The sequence below is a fragment of the Cupressus sempervirens genome, chromosome 2 (assembly GCF_028749045.1).
Source record: "Cupressus sempervirens isolate cs-2001-9-10 chromosome 2, ASM2874904v1, whole genome shotgun sequence".
NCBI classification, from domain to species: domain Eukaryota; kingdom Viridiplantae; phylum Streptophyta; class Pinopsida; order Cupressales; family Cupressaceae; genus Cupressus; species Cupressus sempervirens.
Window position 1 is genome coordinate 716,213,080 of NC_143119.1, and position 21,122 is coordinate 716,234,201.

Here is a 21,122-nt window from a genome sequence, read left to right on the forward strand (position 1 = left end):
ATGGTAGACTGATAGGAAAAGGAGATCAAACAAGAAGTAATCTATTTTATCTTGATCTGGAAAATACCTCTTATCTTGTTGCAAAATTTGATGATGTGTGGTTATGGCATAAAAGGCTATGTCATGTCAACTTTGATAATCTAGTCAATATCAGTAAAATGAAGAAAGTCAGAGGTTTACCTAAACTGAAGAAACCTGACAATATCATGTGCAAACAATGTCAGCTAGGAAAGATGACCAAATCAAGTTTCAAAAGTAAAAACTATACATCTAAAGAAGTTCTTGAGTTAGTCCATACTGACTTATATGGTCCAATAGAAGTACAAAGCTACAAAGGAGATAAATATATAATGTTGTTTGTTGATGATTATTCCAAGATGATGACTGTTATGTTTTTAAAGAAAAAATCTGATGCTTTTCAAATGTTTAAGTGGTGTGTGGCTAGAGTTGAAAAGGAAACAGGAAAAATTTTGAAATGTCTGAGATCAGACAGAGGTGGTGAATTTACATCAAATGAATTCGAGATATTCTGCAATGACAAAGGAATCAAGAGACAAAGATCAGCCCCAAGAACCCCCCCACAAAATGGAATAGCTGAGAGAAGAAATAGATCTATGATTGACTGTGCCAGAACATTAATGATGGAAAAGACTGTTGCTCTAAAATATTGGAGAGAAGCTGTAAGTGTGGTTGTTCACACACTGAACCAAGTACAAGTCAAAAAAAGTACAAATGCAACACCTTTTGAATTATGGTACGGTCACTCACCCAATGTAAAGCATTTCAAAGTATTTGGCTGCAAATGTTTTATCCTTAAAGATGCTAGAAATGGAAAATTTGATGCAAAAAGTGATGAAGGCATATTCCTTGGTTACTCCACTAGAAGTAAAGCGTACAAGTGTTTAAATACTAACACTGACAAAATTGTGAAATGTGCAAATGTAAATTTTGATGAGCATGCAGATGTGCAAGTTGAAAAACCAAAGAAAATGGATGATTATAGGACCTTCGTATATTCTTATGAAGGAATGCCCATTGACGAAGATACCATCAATCAAAATGGAATTCAACAACAAGTTTCAGTTTCAGCCGACTCACAACCAGAGAATGTCGAGTTGCATTCAAAAGCCGAGTTGCAGAATGAAGGAAAAGCTCAATATGACTCTAAAGTCAATACACATGACAAAGATGAAGAACTACCTAAAAATGAAGTGCATGGTGATCCTGAATCTGAAAGATCAAATATGGAAACAAGGACAGAACCAAGATTGTCCAAATATGTGAAGAGGCATCACCCTGTTGAATAGATAATTGATGACAAAGATGCAAGACCAATGACAAGGAATAGACTAAGAAATGAATCATGTCTACTAAGCAAATTTGAACCTAAGACAGTGTATGATTCATTACAAGATGGTGACTGGTATAAAGCTATGGAAGAAGAAATTGATCAAATAAAGAAGAACAAAACTTGGAGTTTAGCTTTCGGACCAGTTGACAAAAATGTGATTGGTACCAAATGGGTATTCAGAAACAAGCTACATGAGAATGGTGAGATTACTAGAAACAAAGCCAGACTAGTATGTAAAGGTTATGCTCAAGAAGAAGGATTAAACTGTGGGGAAACATTTTCCCCTATTGTAAGAATGGAAGGAGTAATAACTTTACTTGCATATGCTGCATATAAAGGTTTTAAAGTCTATTAGATGGATGTAAAGTCTGCTTTTCTGAATGGTATATTGGAAGAGGAAGTTTACATTGAACAACCAGATGATTTTGTTGATGAAAACAATAGAGACATGGTTTGTGAACTACATAAAGCACTCTATGGTTTGAAACAAGCACCTAGAGCATGGTATGAGAGACTTCACAAGTATTTAGTGCAAATTGGATTTGAAAGAACTGATGACAACAACAACATGTACATCAAATCAGAAGAAGGTAAGGACATTATTGTATCTGAAATCTTTGTAGATGACATAGTTTTTGGAGGAAAGGAAGTCCTTTGTAAAAGTTTTGCTAACAAAATGAAACATGAATTTGAAATGTCTATGTTTGGAGAAATCAAATTTTTTGTTGGTTTACAAGTACATCAGCTAAAACATGGTATATTTATGACACAATTGAAGTACATCAAAAAGATACTTAAAACATTTGGATTAGAAGATTCCAAACCAGTCAGCACACCAATGGCAACAGGACATAAGCTATCCAAAAATGTATAGATCCATAATTGGAAAACTACAATATGTTGTACATAGTAGACTAGATATAGCATTAGCAGTTGGAATAGTGGCTAGATTCTCTACTAATCCTAAAGAGAACCATCTCAAAGAAATAAAAAGAATAATGAGATATATCAAAGGAACTGATGACTTTGATCTATATTATAAAAAGAATGAAAAGTTTGAGCTCAATGCATACAAAGATGTAGATTGGGGAGGTAATATTGATGATAGAAAAAGCACAAGTGGAGGAGCACTATTTTTAAGAAAAAGATTAGTTACTTGGACTAGCAAGAAGAAAACATGCACATCTCAGTCCACTGTAGAATTAGAATACGTGATAGCGGCAGTTAATTGCACAAACATTGTGTGGCTCACACATTTATTGAAAGGAATGAAAGAAGAGGTAACCAAACTAGTGATATTGTATTGTGATAACACAAGTGCTATAAACATATCTAAGAACCCAGTAATGAATGAAAAAATCAAGCATATTGCAATCAAGTATCACTATGTCAGAGAACTGGTAGAAGACAAACAAGTGAAGATGGAGTATATTCACACAAAAGAACAAATTGCAGATATCTTCACCAAACCATTGCCCAAGGATGCTTATGAATATCTAAGAGGCAAGCTGGGGGTAATGCCCCTAACTCAAGTAGTTTAAAGCAACAAAGATGTTGCCCTGCATCAACAAGAGTAGATCATTGAAATATCACAAGAATGATGTAGAGGATGACAACAAAAACAAGAAACTCCAAATCAGTCACAAGCATGGTGATAGAGGGAGAAAATATGAGATGCAAAGCTTATATTTTGCATGTTAAAGATGCTACATCTTTGGCATTTATGTCAAAGAGGGAGATATGCAGAAATTGATCAAAACAAACAAAGTAAGGAGAGATACTCATGAGGGAGATATATATGAAAGAGGGAGACTTATGAGAAACTGAAAGGTAAAGATATATGATCAGTAGTGAAGCTACAGTAAAGAGGGAGAAACAGAAAATGGCAAAAAAATGTATGTAATTTTGATGGTAACCAAGTTGATCAAATGATCAGTTTGGTTTGCCATCAATGCCAAAGAGGAAGATTTTTGGAAATGATTGAATAAGAATGATGGAACTGGCAAAGAATGTTCTCAATCATTGTTTTGTCATTGATGTCAAACTTGCTATTTGCAGGAATGACAATTGTTTTAGTGATCCAAATACTGTCAATTGGTTGATTGACAAAGAGGCGGCAATCAATAAGATGTAACTAAAGTACTTAGAGAAAGGTTAAGGTTATGCTATTGTAATGAAGTACAAGGATCAGCTAAGCCATTGATGAAACAGTGTATTGTTGACATACTCTAAGACACTGATTATAGGCACACTAAAACATATCAAAGTTGTAAGAGTTTAGCTATGTTATTTGTGGAAGCCTACCTAAGTTCATAAGAGAATGCCAAGCAAGCTAGTTATTTCCAAATAGATTCTTAGTTGAAGCTGAGCAAATATCAAGTGCCAAGTAGAAAACAAGTGCTGAGTAAATATCAAGTGCCGAGCAGAAAACAAGTGTCGAGTAGAAAATAAGTGCCGAGTAAATGTCAAGTGCCGAGTAAATATCAAGTGCCGAGCAAGAAATAGGTGCCGAGTGAAGGTATAGATGCCGAGTAGGATACAAGTGTTGAGTAACACAGAACAAGCCAAGTATTAGTAAATCAATAATGCCAAGTTGCTGCATTATTTTGAAATTGAAGATTCACCAGATCTAAGCTGACAAGGTTGTTACCTAGAAGTTTGTAAACCAGATAGAAGATAAGAGTGATGAGCTGGTGGCACAGAACACCATGTAAAAAGTTTTTTGGCGAATACAACTGGATGCTAGACAAAGTTTCTAGATGAAGAAGAAATATGGGGTAGATACATTGTATCCTACCTAATCCATTGAAACCCTAAAATTGGAGACTGAGAATTGAGCGGGAAAGATATTTCAAATTTCTATTTAAGAAGTCATAAGGTCACAAAGCAGAAGAGTAGTAGTGAGAAGGTATGAAAGCATGAGCTGCTGAAGAAAAGTGCTAAGGAGAAAAGGGCACTGACACTCTATTTCACTGGATGACCACAGATATGATTGCATTGGTATGACGAGTTAGAAGACTCAAGAAAACAAAGCTTGAGAGGAAGACAAGCTAACAGGATTGAAGTGATTAAAAGCCAAGCAAAAGACTGAATTGAAGTGTGATCTGTAATATGCAAGTTATGTTGTAAGTTGTATCAGATCAAAGCCATTGTTGTTACTTTCTAGCAATTGTAACAGTTAAGATAAATCCTATGAACTTAGGTTGGTTTAATAGCCATGTTGTAAATCTTTTAACAGGGTGACATTCTAAGTGAATGTTCCAAAGTCTTTTAACTAGGCCCATTCCTAACAGTTTGGTGAAATCCTCTAACAAGGTCACATTTAACAATGTGTTGTAGCCTTTAACAGGGTAGGCTTCTCACAGGGCAGACCATCAGAAGTGGTTGAAATCAATTGCGCAGTTATTTTGTGGGTATCATACCCACCCTAGTTTTACCTTCTTATTCTTGGAGGGTTTTTGGGTTATCAAATTCTTAGTGTTATGGTGTGATGCATGTTTACTTTTCTTAGTTGTTTCAATATTTAAGTTGCATGCATGACAATTTCAGTTATGCACCATTAAGGATTTATAGAGAAAAGAGAAAAAGTTTTATTATGGCATTTGGACCTTGAATAAATGATTCAAACCCCCCCCCCCCCCCCCCTCTCAATTATTCTAAAGAATTTTAACGCACACAATTCAATCTCCTCAACTAGGTGTATGAGGTAGTGTTTCTGTGCATTGAAAAAAGTTGGAAGTAGACACTTTTGCATTTCACACAGTAAATGAGGAATTCTTCTCTTCCAACAATTTATATCTTCTTTATGGATTTCTTTAGATGACAACCACCTACATTAAGAGATTCAAGTCACAAAAAATATATAGATACGAGACTTTAGAAAATAATATACAATAGATTACATAGCAAGAAAAATAAATCGCGAATATAATAAATATATACAACAAATTGAACAGATATTGCTACTTACCTCATGTATTTTCTAAGATCATATATCACTTGGTTGATGTTATTGTTGAAGTGCTCTGGGAGAGATAGAGGAAGCACGTACTACAGTAATTATAAACCAATCATTTCATTGTTTTCTAACATAACATAATGAACAATACATGTAGTTTATGAATATATTGTAAATACAGAAGAACATAACCTACCTTGATGAAAGTATGCCAATCATGCGTTTTGAGCCTTGGCCCAAATTCACTTTTTTTTTATATGAGATTGTTTACGTTCATAGCAAATCCTATGGGAAATTGAATTTTTTGTATGACTTATTTTATGGCATCACTTTGATACTCTGTTAATAACCAAGGAAGGGCACTTATATTAATCTGATCTCTATTGCTATTTGAGTGAATGAAATTCTTCAATGCATGATTGGATTCATGAATGTCATTACAAATTTTGACAATTTTTTCTTTGTCACACCTTCTATCCAATATTTTCCACAATGTCTCTATTATATTCTTTCCAATATGCATAGTATCAAACAAATGCACAATTTGTAAGTGCTTGTCGTAGGGAAACCTACTAAATTGTCTAGGATAACTTTTTAGTCCCTTTGGAAGGTTGTCAGTACTGCCTTGACAACCTTCACGATCATCAATTAGATAATTAGTAAAAAAAATCACAATAGAAATATATAAATTACAAACATAAAGCATTAGGTGGAATGACATTTCCAACTTCCATAGGCAAGGTGTCATTCTTTGTGGCTTTGATGTAGTCTCTTCTTTCCCATTGAAAAGATGTTTTTCTGTACTTTGATACTTATGATTCCTGTGGAGGAAGTGTCTACACTCATCAAACATCTGCTTTTCTAAACTTTTTGAATGATGAAATTTCATCTTTGGACCACAAACTGGACATGCAAATTTTTCCTTTGTTTGAATACCTACAAGATAATGATATAATTGGATTATTAAATATGTTAATTTTTATAATTAGAATTATCATGCGCAACTTGAATTCACTATAACATACCACAAAAATGTGTTAGCCCTGGGGCATCATGTATTGTCCATGCAAGTATTGCATGGAATTGAAATTGTCTTTGTTCTATTGGTCTAGACACATCATACATAGTGACACCATTCTATAACTCCACCAACTCATCGATAAGAGGCTCAATATATACATTACTTGAATGAACAGTAAAATTACATAATTATTGTGACCATTTTATTGCAAGATTTGTAAGTACTTGTAAATTAATAACTATAAAATGATAAGATACTTGGAACAATCATTGCCAACATAATGTGCTCCCTCTTTATTGACATCCACGGAGGAATGTTATTGTTGATGACAAAAATAGGCCACACCAAGTAAACAGATCTCATCTCTCCAAATGGATTGACACCATCCACTACCAATGAAAGCCTGAGATTACGAGGTTCTTCTTTGAAGTGTTGCCACTTTTTCTCTATGTGCATAAATGCCGAACCATCCGCAGGGATTTGAATAATGTCATCTCAACTTCTATTGCATGCATGATAATCCATAAATATAGCCAAGCTACTACACCTGAATAATTATCGCATCTGTGGAATAACGGGGATGTAATGAAGAACCTTTTGAGGCACCTTTTTTGTTAGTCGATCTGTTTGATATCTACTCGAATGACATACATGGCATTGTGTTACAAATTCATGTTCTTTATAATATATAATATGATCATTGAGACAAACATGTATTGCTTCATACTCCATTCCAATATCTTTCATAACAGCAGATAATTCTCAATATGAGCGAGGTAGAATATTTGATGGTGGTAATAGAAACTCGCCTATCAATCTACAACAAAAAATATAAGTTGTTAATATAAACAATATTAGTGGTACATTATTCACCATTTGTTAACTATAAAGACATATATGACATACCTTAACATACATGACATTGTTATGTTGGATAAACCATTCATAACCTTCAAGTTCAACAACAACAATACAATAGAGAGAAGAGTTGTTTGGGAGTCTTTGTATAGGGGCTCGTATGCCTTCTCAAGTAGAGGCACATCGAGGCTATCATCATCATGATGATCAGATACCCTTGGACTAAATGTGTCATGGATCAATGTATTTATACCATCATCTTCAATTGTGTTTTCTGACACATGATCGTCATCTTCCATGGGATTATTATCTTCACCTTGGATATTTGCACCTCCATGTTCCTCCACTTCGAAAACCATATTCTTTGGATTGTTGTGGTTCATATCATGTACTTCCCTGGGGAGATCAACCTATATAAAATTGATTAACATAAATAAATAATGATAATCAACTCATCATCAAGTGATTTCATATGTATATAAATTGTTAAAATGATATAATGAAAAACTTACCAATGGATGATAGTCATGCCCCCCTTCAATGTGACCATTCTCCCTACAATGTCTCTTAACTGTTTTGATTAGAAATATTCTACAGTTTAAGCCCTTACAAATTTTGCAAGGACAATAAAATTTTCCATCACCTTTTCTTTTCAAGTTAGACCAAAATCTAGCGATTGTCTCCCTATTTTGTTCTTCACTTATATTATCTGACATGATCGTTCTTCGCAAGAAGCAAAAATTGGACTATGAAAACTTCGGTCTACAACTTTCACAAACTAAGAAAAATTGTCAAAAGTACACAAATCTTCTTAGACCTAGCTAAATACTTTAATATTTTAAAAATCCTTTCTTTGACTTTATTCCTAAGACATTTAACCCAATCACCTTTTATAACATTCAATCAATTGCTCTAGGCAAATTTGTGGATAAGATTATTTGTAAAATGTAGTGCCTGCCCTTGGTTTGCATTTTGTTATCATTGCTAAACTCTTTTAGAGCTAGTTTCATGTTGATGGTTAGTAACATTATTATGAGATTATCAGATATTGTGCTATGGATTCAGTTGATATGTGATGAGATTACTTATACTCTATATTTTATGTATGTATGATGATTATTTTTAGTGTTTGCAGTTATTAATGATGATTAGTAAGATGATTTATTATCATATGTGTTTTCTTATGGATACTTACCTCATACTTGCATGTGTATGGTGTGCGTGTTTTCTTTGTGTGTTTGCTTTTGTATGGTGTGTCTGATGTGGTTAAGGAAGGGAGTCGTAATCACCTGCTAGTCGAGATCTACACGATGCACCACTTCCTGTCATTGTCTGTTTAGTTTAGTATATATTGTGCTTGTACATGCATAGTTTTTATGCAGGTTGTAGGTATCGGGTATTGACTTTTCTGAATTTTCAAGATGAGCGTACCTTATCACATTATCTCAATGATAAGAGAGGGGAGATAAATTCTCAAGTCCAAATCCCAACCGTTTAAGTCATTTGTTCTAATTGAAAAATTAGGACAAGTATCTGAGTTGAATACCCTTCGAATGCGTCAGATGATGTAATTTATGATATAAACCCCTCGGTTTGATTTGTATGTATATTGGCTATGATGAGTTTTTCGTATTTTTACCTTTGTGAGTCTTTGGAGTATTTTCTATTAATTAAGCATAATTAAAAGATTTAGTTAATGGTTTAATTTAATAGAAAATTAATATGGTATTTTGATATTTATTTTATTTAATTAATTGAAAAATTAATTAAATAAAATAATTAAATTGGAAGATAAAAGTTATAATATTAAATTTAGAATGTGACAATATTTATTTTAATAATAATATATTTGGAGCTCATTTTTAAATAGATGACTAAATAATAATATTATTAAAGCTAATAAATATTTTAGCAATAAAATTTTGGAAAATAAAATTTAAAAGTGGAAAATATATTTTAAATTATTAAAAGATTTTAAATCTCATATGATTAAAATATAAATATATTAAGATTGAAAAGTGGAGATATTAAAGTTAGTGCATGAGACTTAATAAATTAAATTAGAAAGAGTAAAGTAAATTGGAGTTATAAGCGTGCATGGGAATTAACATATGTCAACAACACGGGGGTTAGTGCATCAATTAAGTACAAGGTGTCTACAATTCTATGACTCATCAAAAAAGAATTGGAAAAGACCCATGCTTAGTTGGTGACACCTTTCAGCGGTTTCAAGAAGCATTCCAAAGGTTTCTTGAGAGCTCTTGATATTCAGGCATTCATAGAAGCTTAAAAGAAAAGCTTAATGGAAGCTAGAAGTTTAATGGAAGCTACAAGCTTAATGGAAGCCACGAGTTACAAGCAAAAAATAGAAGCTTCAAAGCTTACATGCATGGGAGAAGATTCATATGCTCATATATTTTCTACTTGCTTCTATGCTCCTTCTAACACTTCTAATCACTTGGAGGATTCGATCGGCTTGGATTCTTGGAAGAATTGCGAATGATGGAGAAGAAAGAGATTTTCTATGGACTTCTGAGGCATGGCAAATTAGCATCAGTGTCTAGGTGCACTCGTGATATTCTCATATTTCCTTTGCACTCTTTCTCTTCCTGTCTTCATCATATCTGTTTTATGTGTTTGAATACTCTCTATGATTGAATTTACTATTTGAAATTGGAATCAAGATATTTTATTTGGTTGAGAAGAAAACAATAGAAAAATCTTAGATCCAATTAAGGAGAAATAATTAGATCTTAATCGAGTTTGAGTTCGAATTTATATTATGAAATTAGATAAACAAGATTTGGAATAAAAATAAAAATTTTATGGTGAAAATTTGAATGATTAGATGTAATCTTTCTATCAATTTTATTTTTAGATACATATGAACAAACCTTTTTATGGTTAAATTTAGAGAACAATTATTTTAAGAGAAAATTTTTAATTCATCACAAATTGTCCTATCGCTGCCTCTTGGATAGATCTGAATTCAGTCATTCATAATTTTTTATCAGGATCGAATTTATTCGATCGCTCCAGTCAGAATCGACGCAACTTGGCCCTCTCCAACATATTTAAATTTCAGCCCGATCCAACAGTTCATTAGGGAGATATGGTCGTCGTACTGGGACTGTTTTATTCAAGAATGAATGTCTCTTCATTTCCCATAACCAAGAGTTCTTTATGCTTAAACTTCACAAAAATAATATATCAAAGTAATATAATTAGAATTTAATAATTATTTAATTAGTCTAAAGACTAATAAGAATGTTCTAAATGAATTAATGGAGATTTTTAATGGAAAGTTTGTGGATGGAGCTGATGGATAGAGATATTGAATTCAATAGAGAATGGATGACCTTTAATATTAATTATTTAATGTATATTAAATACTATTTAATATATAGTTAAGGGGTGGTAAAAGTGTTTAATGATGATTATTAAGAGACTCAAATTTTAATGATATTGAATTTAAATTTAAATAAGAATTATTATATTGACAAGGAGTCATAGTTACATTATAATATTGTTATAACATAGCTACGATTTGAATTATTGATATGCCTTAAAAGTTCGTTAAATAATAACTAATGGAGCTTATGGAAATATAGTTTGATGAGTTTATTATTTATTAATGTTTGTTAGGTCTAACAAACTATTAATAAATAATGGTTTAAATAGTTATCAACAAATTTGATTAGAGATAATCTATTGGAGATTATTTAATGAATTAAAGATATTATTGCAATCTTCCCTTATTAGAATCTTATTAATATGCATTAGTTTTATATGGTCTATTATCTAATCTAATTAAATCAAATTTAATTAAGATTAGTTAATAGTAAAAGAAGTGTAGTTAATTATTAGTCAATCTAAGTAAATGGATTAAAAAAAAAGAGATTTTAATATAGTTTATATAGTGGACTTTTTATAATGTATATTGAATACTATTAAACAATTTTAGAGTTGTTTAATGAAGATGATAATGCTAAGAATTTGAAAATTATTCATGTTAAAATCTACAATGAGTCTTATTGGTTTGTGATAGGGATTTTTTTCAAACAACTTTTATATAGACAAAATATTATTAGAACAATTAGAAAATGGAGTCTAATGGTTGATTTTAATATTGATTAAATAATTGTAAGATGATAAGTTATATTATGTTGATTTAAATTTAGAAACTCTAAATGATATTGGATTAAGATTGAATTATTATGTTATTGGTTAATACGTTTGAATACCTTAATGGTATTAAGAGTTAGCTAATGAGTTCTATGTAAAAGTTCTCTAGATTGATTATTTATAGTTGTGATAAGTTTATTATTTATTAATGTTTGTTGAGTTTAGCAAACTATAAATAAAGAATAGTTTAAATAGTTTAAATAGTTATCAATTAATACGATCAGAGTTAATTTAGAAGAGATTAATTAATGATTGAAGTACTGTAAAAGATATTAATCAAATTGAATTGGTTAATAATTTGGAAGATTATCAGTTAACTGAATCAACGTACATAGGGAAAACTTATTTGAGATAATAATACCTGGTATTGAAGATTTATTATAACTTGTTATTAGTAAAATATAAATGAGAACATTATTGCAGAGTGATGTATGTGATCATTAAAGATTTAATAATAAGATTCCCAATATAGCTTGTCATTAAATATTAACAAGATTATTATTATTGAATTCTTAATATGATCATTGAGTATTGAATTATAGTTGACTTTCAACTTATAAAATTCTAGTTGCTTATTAGTCAACTGATATTAATTGGAATGTTGCTATGGTTATACAATTATTAATTAAATCAATTAATGAGAGTTAATTAGATTTAATTAATAATTAAGTTATGTAATAGAGATTTATTTTATATAATTCTTTTAACGAGATTGTAGATTATCTATATTGAAGTTGATAGGTCTTATTCTTATGACTTGAATTATGACTTTAGATATTGTATGGTTGTCAACGATGGTGACGATTAAATTCAAAGACTCAAACTTTAGTAATACTTAATTAAATTTCTAATTGAAAATTAAAAAGATGTTAATAGGTCATGGATGGTGTACCTATGTTAATGGATTGAGATAAATAAAGTTATAATCTCTTATTCGAAAAATGATAATTGGTCCTCTTATAATATAACGAATAATGATCTTAGAAAAGTTGAAAGGTTAATCAATTAGAATATGGATCATGGTTAAATAAGAGAACAATTTAATTAAAAGTTAATGATGATCAGTTTAGTGAATATTTATCCTTAAGTTATTCTTTAAATATAATTCTTATTAATGAAAGGATAATGTTATCGGGGAACAAACGGGTTGACTTGTAGGTCAAATGATGAAACTTGAGACACTTGAAAATATACCTGCAAACAGAAAACTGGAAATCTCTACACTTGATTCAACTATGTAAGATAACAAAACCAAAACATGTGTTTGCATCGTGTATTTTTTATGCTTTTTGTTTTGGGTTTTTGGGTTGACTAGTGTTGACCAGTCTTAGGTTGTTACCAGAGGCTCGGGGGTTATGAGATGTGTTAGCATGTTGATCTTATTTGGTCTCGATCTTTATAAGCCCAACCATGGTAATGTGATCATATGCTTTATAAAATGTTTGTATTTACTGATTGTTATTGTTCATTAGTCTTCATTTATGAAGCTGAGATGTATGCGTATGAGACACTTGAGCTAATCATTTTTGAATCATCAATCAGTTATCCTTAGATTACTTTCTAGTCACCATGATGGGACTAAAATGTGAATTTATTCTTGATGATGTGACATGTTTGACTCAACCATTTTGGAGTCTTCGATCAGTATGATTTTGAGATATTCTTGGTTGCTTGTTAAGAACCAATGATTATGGTGATTTATTTTGAGATATATTTTGGTTATTGAGAACCAATGGATACTTATGCTTATCAGTGATGCCTTCAGTTGCCAATAGAGAACTGTTGTGGTCATGATTTTTCTATGGATGCTTTTCGGATGCTCATGGAGATTTGATGATTCTTATCTTGGAGATTTGATGATTTTTATTATGGATATTTGATGCTTATTTGATGATTCTTTTTATGGATTATCTTTTGGATTTTCTTTACAGTCGCTTGTACAGGACTGTGGTGATTTATGATTCCATGAGCCTAGGGTAGGTAATCTACTTGTAGTGTCAAGAAGTGGCTTGCAATGGGGGTCGGGGCCCTAAGAGGCTGCTAGGGTAACTCATTGTAAGTTGGATTAATAAGTGATAACATTCACACCTAATACTAACTGAATGAACCTAAAAAGATAAGAGTTTTGGTTCTCGCCCATGCCTTGAGTGCTTGTATAAGCAAGGATGGGAGTAGTGAGAACGCATGGTTGCGACCTTGCATTCCATAGTATGCCTTGTCAATATGAGAGGATACTAGTGACCACATGAGATCTGTATGGACCCGTGGAGTTTAGCTAACTGCCAAGGTAACTTGTACGAGATAAATGCGATGACACTTTCCTACTTGCAGAGTAGGTTTCCTACGTGTCATTGTGTGCCTTTGAGAATTAGATGTCGATTTTGTGTGTGTTGAAACTTTTGAGTTAGTATACTTTTAGGATTCCTAGACTATAGAGATTTGTGCTATATGGATAGCCTGTTTGGGACTTGAGATTATCTCCTTAGCACGGTGGGAGTGGACCACTTAGGTACCATGTGGTCGGGTGGTAGTGTATTTTCCACTCTTATCATTTGAGATTCATTGAGACATCGTGGTTGATGCGTCCTTTGTGATGGTGGATATGTATACTTTCATTGATGATTAGCATATGTTAGATGATGTTATCTTATGCTTATATTTGCATGTTAGATTACTTTCTACATATGATGTTGTATATGTTAAGAGTGACATTCCTATTATGTTAATACCGATGATCTCTTCGGTGTTTTGGGATGTTACGCACGGAGGGATGGCTAGGGCCCATGATGGTCTAATGATGCTATTAACGGTTGGAAGGAATTGTGCACTTAGTTTATTTTGTTTGATCTTTATGATGGATGTATATATCTTCTATGATGATGTATCATGTAATTATCTTTACTTTGGTGTATCATGGATTAGAATAGGATGATGTACCTTATTCTACATATGTATATTCTTTGAGCTTGTCATACCCTGTGACATGTATAGAGGATGAATGAGCATTTGAAATGTAATATTTAAACATTGGACTTATCATTATTATTTCATGTGGATGTTGTACTAGATGGATTCATGTATGTAATTCAACGTTAAGGGATCTTTAAAGAATGTAATCGGTTATGTATGTTATGTTTACTTTCAGATGGACATTGCTATTGCTTCCATTATTAAGTACAAGTTATATGTGGTATTTACTTTCATGTTATTTTAAAAAAAAAAAAAAAATGTTACCAAATTTAGTGAAATTCTAGGTTAATTCTTTGGATCCCTTGGCGGGGCATTACATAAAACTTTGACCAACCGCCTGAAGGTCTTATTTCAAGAGACCTTACAACATTAAGCCACTAAAAGAAATTTCAAAACATATAAGCTAAAAGTCTAGTCAAAATATACATTAGATTAAAAAATATACAATTTTCATAATCGAGCGCGTGGCTACAACTCGTACAACGACCTTCTTGCTTAGCTGTAGAAGCTCTCCAGCAATCAAATTATACAAGCTACAAGGCCTAATAGCAATTTCAAAACATATAAGCGACAAGGCAAGACATATTACATGACATGGAAAAAGGAACAAAATTTACAAGCTTTAGCAAGACATATTAAATGACATCATAGTGCTAGAGAGATCACAATTATATGAGTCAAACACAGTCATGAAAAAGGACATAAATTAGTTATTATATGCAATTAAAAGATATATAGTTAGATAGGGACATCCATAGGGCATATTGACCCTTGACAAAATAGTTGCTTGACACATCTTAAGTTGTTTTATCTTATGTATTATCTTTATAGACTTATACCAGAACCAACTATACCTACGACACAATCAACATGGTGAACTAATATCAACCATTTTGTAAGAATAATTAATTCCAATGTTGATTCAAACATTGTGTGTTGTATTAGACCTTCATTACCCATTCACGCTTGGACCATAAATCTCTCCATTCCCAAATAATCTTGGTACAAATTGCCTCATTTGCCTTGATTGTTAATGTTTTTCCTAGAAGTAAGGATAAACAGCAACAAAGAACATAAAAAAGGTACAAAAGACACAAGACATTTATTCTGGGAGAACACTTCGACTTGAAGGGAAAGACCCAATTCGACAAGAAGGTGAAGTTCCTAAATCAGAATTGGATCCCGATACAAAAAGGTACTTTTGATACTGCAACATGGCCAAGATACTGGGAAACATAATTCGGTTGATCCTGCTATACCTATTAGACCATTGCAAATTGCAGTACCTCCAAATCAAGTGCCTGGTCGATGGCTTGGAGTAGAAGAGATGAGTCCCAGGAAACTTACAAGGCCAACTCAAGGACTAATTTTTCTGTCTGATTCTCTTTCTTTAGAAAAACAAATTCAACAGCCTTCTTTCAATCATGGTGTGGAGAATTCTCCTGCAATTGATAGGTGACTTTCTGAGGAGGTGGGTATTTTAATTGTTGCTACATTCATGTATTGACTAGTATGTATTTGTAAATTATCTGAAAGTGAATTTGTTTGTAAGGGACTTTCTTATTAAAATTTCCTTTCCAACAGGGAATTTTTGGAGATGACAGAGTAAAAAGTAATCATATGGTTCCAGATTCATTTTCCCATTCAGGTATTTATTTGTTAGGAAAGATTTTATTATTTGCCCAAATATAGAAATGTTTTTCTTCTAATAACTATCATTTTGATTGCTATTATTTAGTAACTTTATTCTTTACATTTATATTTTTATTCCCATGTATCCATGCATCTATATTGGATGTGAAGCATGTGGCTAATTTTGACATCCTCTAATAACTTGGCTCAACCTTTAAATTAATATTTTTGAGAGCTTGGTAACATAACTGCTCTTAAGAAGAAAAATATCTATGTTGATCAAGCAGTGCAGGAATATGCATGCCCTCTTTACTAGAGATCTCTGGTTTGAGTCTGGATGGAGTTAAGGTTGTACAACATGGTGAACAATAGATAAATGAAATATCCCCTTGTGGACTCCTACAGAGGGGGTCTCTTCCCCAAATTGGTGTTTCACGAGGTAGTGACCATAAAAAGCTACACAAAATCAATTGGTGCCAAGCTAAACATAAATTAGGTGTCAGAAAGAGAAAAAATGCCAGATGAAATGTGAAGTGAAAATTCAGTGGAATTGCGAGTTTTGCAAAATTTATCTATTATTTTTAGAGAGAGATTTGACAAGCTTAAGTTAATGTAAATGCAATTATAATGAAAATTCTAGTTCTGACTTGTATATGGAAATGTTGGTGGATTTTTTAAACTAAAGGTCTTATTTTGATTGAGCTAATCAGAAGATGAAGAATCTTCCATGAACAAAGTGCCAACTAATAGCAATCCAGGAGGAGGTAACATACTGAATGCTTTGAATGTTGTGGGAGTTTTACAAGAAATTGCAATGAAATGTGGAACAAAGGTATTTAGCTGGGATTTGTCACACTATCATTTGCTTTGTATCATGATTGTCTTTGTATCTTGTCAGCTGCTAGATTTTTGATTAGCTATTTCTTAGGTGGAATTTAATTCTCTTTTGGATAAGACAATGGAGCTCCAATTTACTGTGGAGGTTAGTTTGCTAGGTTGCTGGCCTTTATAGAAGGAAAATAATGCATAATAAATGAATGGGTTCTAATTACATACCCATGGAAGTTATATTAAGTTTAATTTAAAGATAATGTGTTCAATACTGCAAATTGATTAAATTAGTGCTGACATTATTTATATTTGTTACAAAAATTCTTACTGAGTTCAGGTCTTGTTAGTGGAGAAAAAGTAGGAGCAGGTATAGGTAGAACAAAGAAGGAAGCACAACACCGAGCATCTAAGGAGGCTCTTAGATACATGGCAAGTAAGTAGCAAAGTTTCAAAGCATCTGAAGAAAGAAGCACACACTGAACATCTAGAGATGTAAGTCAATGTAGTTTGGAAATTTTGGAAATCTTTTCTCTATATATTTAAAATATTCATAGCATGTGCTAAATGGTTCTTGTAAACTCAATCCAAGCTTCTAAAGAATAAGGGATAGCCACATTATTTTATTTTAGATTTGGTAATTTAGCAAGCAGTTGTCAAAATTGCAAGGTGATTGTCTCGTATGATGTTGCTAAATTTATATACCTTATGTAATAATATTTCAAAAAAAATAGTATTGTTATCTACAAGTAATCTATATCCTGATCAAGGATCAGTTTTCAGATCGAGTGCAACCTTTCCTAATAATAAGGAATAGCCACATATTTCATTTTAGATTTGGTAAATAAATAAGGATCTGTTGCAATTGTCAAGCTGCAGGCCTTAACATATTCTATTTTTTGGTTAAGAAATTCATAGCTAATAACTTTTAAAATTTAAAATAGTATTCTTATCTGAAATGCAATCCATATCTTGATCATGTTTCAGTTTTCACATCTAGTTGAAGCTTTTCCAAGAAAAGGACTAGCCTTATTATCTCATTCTAGATTTGTTAAATAAATAAGGATAAAATAGTATTCTTTTCTAGAGAAGCAATTTATATTTTGATCATGGGTCAGTTCTCATATTTTTTTATGCAGGAGGTTACTCAAAGCTCTCAACTTGGCTACATAGACTTAAATTTAAATTTAGTTGTATATTATTCTTTGGTGGTTAGTTTCCTAGTATTGGTGCTTAAAGCCCTTTCAAAAAGTGATATAGTTGTATTTATCAGGTCCAATCAGTGTCTTTCCAGAAAAATGTTTTGTTCTCTCTTTCTGGTCAATATTTGTGTGGTGAAGCTTTTGACATGGATTTAAATCAACTAAAAAAATATGTTGAATTCTCTTAACCTTAGAATTAATCTATTGTTTGAGACAGTGCTTGACTAACTGGTTAGAGGACAATAGTACAAGGAAAAACCATAATAAATGAAGTTTTCCTCGTAGAAGTGAAAATTCTTTTGTATGACTTGTGACAAGGGAAGTGTGGATAAAAGATAAGGAAAGTGAAATGCAAAAACTATTAAATTTAAAAAAAGATGATGATCACCTCCAATTGAATAAAAACTATCATTGGACATGATGAATGGATAATGATAATGGTAATGGTAATATGTAAATCTTTGAAATTTATTTTGCTGATTTTGTCAATGACAGACATGCCATGGGCTCACAATTATGATCCAAAACAAGAGCATTTACAACTTATGGATACTAAAAACTTTAATATTGATCCTTGCACTATCATGGATCTTATAGCAAGTTTAAAGGCTAATTTACCATTGGTAGTTCCACTATAAGGAATTGAAACAACTAATGAATAGGATGTTGGGAAAATGGAAGAAAGAATATAACTAATGAAGGATGGAAATGTTGAGTACAATATAGAGAAGCACTTGGTGGTTGCTTCACTGATAGACCCAATAAAAGGAATTGAAACTGTTAATGAATAGGATAGTAGGGATATGTAAGAAAAAATCAAACAAATGAAGGCTGATAGTATTCAGGACAATACAGAGAAGCATGTGGCAGTTGTTTCTCATGTGAATGTTGTCATGGCGAAAGGTAAAAATCGTGATGAAGTGATGCATGTCATTAAGACCCCAAATGAGGATGTTGTATTGGCTTCCAATGATGAGAACTCCAAGTTAGATGGTGAACAAGGAAATGGTCGTGAGGAGTCACTTGAAACTTCTAGTCTTTTTCTAGAGAAGGCTAATAATGAAAGTATTATGGTGAAGGATGATATATTGGCCACAAAGAAAATTATTCTAACTTTATCTGAAGGTGATAGCAAGCCAAAGGAACTTGTTTAGGATAAACAATCACATGAGCCATTTTTGCATAAAAACATAGAAACATCAGATCTAATGGAAGTTGATAGTATATATGATAAATTCATAGAAGGATGTTTTAGGTGTTACCCCAGATAATTTTGTACAAGTCTGATAATATTTGACTCAAGCTTGATCTCATTCACATCTTTGATTACATGCTCTCCACACCACTTTCTCTTCTAGTATTCAATAGAATCGAGTGATTCAAAACCAAAAGGAAGTATATTTATGTCATAAGAGTTTCATAGACCTTCATGGCTTTCCACTCTGTCTGCTTCTTTAGCGACTCCATTGCAGTCCAAAAATGGCCTCGCCTCAAAACCAAAGCCACCTCACCTCAAACTTTCCCTTGCCTCCATCTGTCGACATTGCGTTTGGTAGCATCAACATTGCCTCAAACTTTCCCTTGGTTCATGTTGTATAACAAATGAGCAACGTTTTCATTTTTTTTTCTCTTATATCCCGTTAGCATCGCAATTGCAATGTCGTTGGGCTATAATTGAAAAAAAAAAAGCCAAAAACATATTACATTTGCCTGCCGTCACAAATTGACATCGCAAATTGACCCCTAATGTATTAGTGTGTTGATGGATTCTTTTGGCAGTTGGGTTTTTCCTCCGATGAGGGTGTACCAAAGTATATCTCATGTCACATTTTTTTGGGTATGTTGTCTATCCTCTTGTGTACAAATTTTAAGTATTTATTTGTTTCAAATCTATAATAGGATATGTGGAAATAGTTATATTTTTTGTTTCACATTTTCTTACAAGTGGTATCAGAGCTATGGTTTTGTTGTTGTAACCCTAGATTGAATCCATGAGAATGCATGAAAGAATGAAAGAAAGAGAAATATATATGAGTTTTATAGGTTTTTTATTACATACATGAGGACTTTAGATTTGTTGTTATGATGGGTTGTTGCTATATTTTGGGCATGTGAAATTTTTCGATCAAAAGGATTTTTTGATGTTTCATTGAAATGAGGGTTTTTGTTTTTGGTGGGAGGGCGGGGGGGGGGGAGCTTGCAAAAATGACTTCCTAGGTAAAAACAAACCTCACCATTGGATTGAAGTTGGTTTTTTCATAAATTTTGATATATAATATGTCCTAGTTTGAGCATGTTGATAGAAAATGCAAAAGGTTTTTAGTTTTAGGTCATGGTGGTCCTCAAATATAATCCTATCAAAATTCTCATCACAATTTTTTATTTTTTTTTAAATCACTTTGAAAGTGATAAAAAGGTTGTCTTGGTAAAATGACCATAAATTTCACCCATGATATTGGATTTCAAACTTTTTATAATTGTTGGAATTTGGTATAGGTCTATTTCTATGATTTTGACATTTTGTTAGGTTTTAAGAGCTTGAAAGTTAGATGTCATTTATCTCAAGCACAAATTTGGGAATAGCATGGGCATATGGATTTGGATTTTGGACTTTGGATAGTCAGTGAAAAGTTCTTGTAGAGGTCTACACATTGGTTCAAATTTGGTAGAGGATTGGCATGGTTTATCAGATAATATATTGATCTAAATGATTTATGATATATATTGACTATGGTAACATTATGAGTTTATAACATTGTATATTTTAGAAATTTAGATTGTGATATCATTGTATTCTTAGGATGTATTTTAGTTTAGTCTCATGAAGATATGGTTATTTGTGTTTGGTTTGGATATGTATGAGGACTTGTTGGGTCTACAAGTTGTGGAGTGTTGTAAGTGATCTATACTTACAAGTTGCATTTATGGATTGGATATGGGTTATCTTTTCCTAAACTGATCTTTTATTATTGATATATATTCATATTCTTGGCTTGAATATGGGTTTTCTATGACCTTAGTCACATGATTTTATATTTTTTCTTCATGTAAAGGAGATAAGATGTTGTTATCAGGTATAGTCATAGTGGAGGATTATGGTTGACTATTTTATGTTGA

The 21,122-nt window shown here is 32.1% G+C and overlaps 1 protein-coding gene across 1 annotated transcript; it reads left to right on the plus strand.

Moving 5' to 3' along the window:
* The first annotated feature begins 16,696 nt into the window (after positions 1 to 16,696).
* Positions 16,697 to 17,246, plus strand: LOC149575378 (RNA polymerase II C-terminal domain phosphatase-like 2). The gene is made up of 3 exons (XM_089812223.1): positions 16,697 to 16,807; positions 16,904 to 16,957; positions 17,144 to 17,246. Exons 1-3 carry the CDS (start codon positions 16,703 to 16,705, stop codon positions 17,165 to 17,167), a joined length of 183 nt encoding a protein of 60 aa, XP_089668349.1. The 5' UTR covers positions 16,697 to 16,702; the 3' UTR covers positions 17,168 to 17,246.
* The last annotated feature ends 3,876 nt before the right edge of the window (positions 17,247 to 21,122 follow it).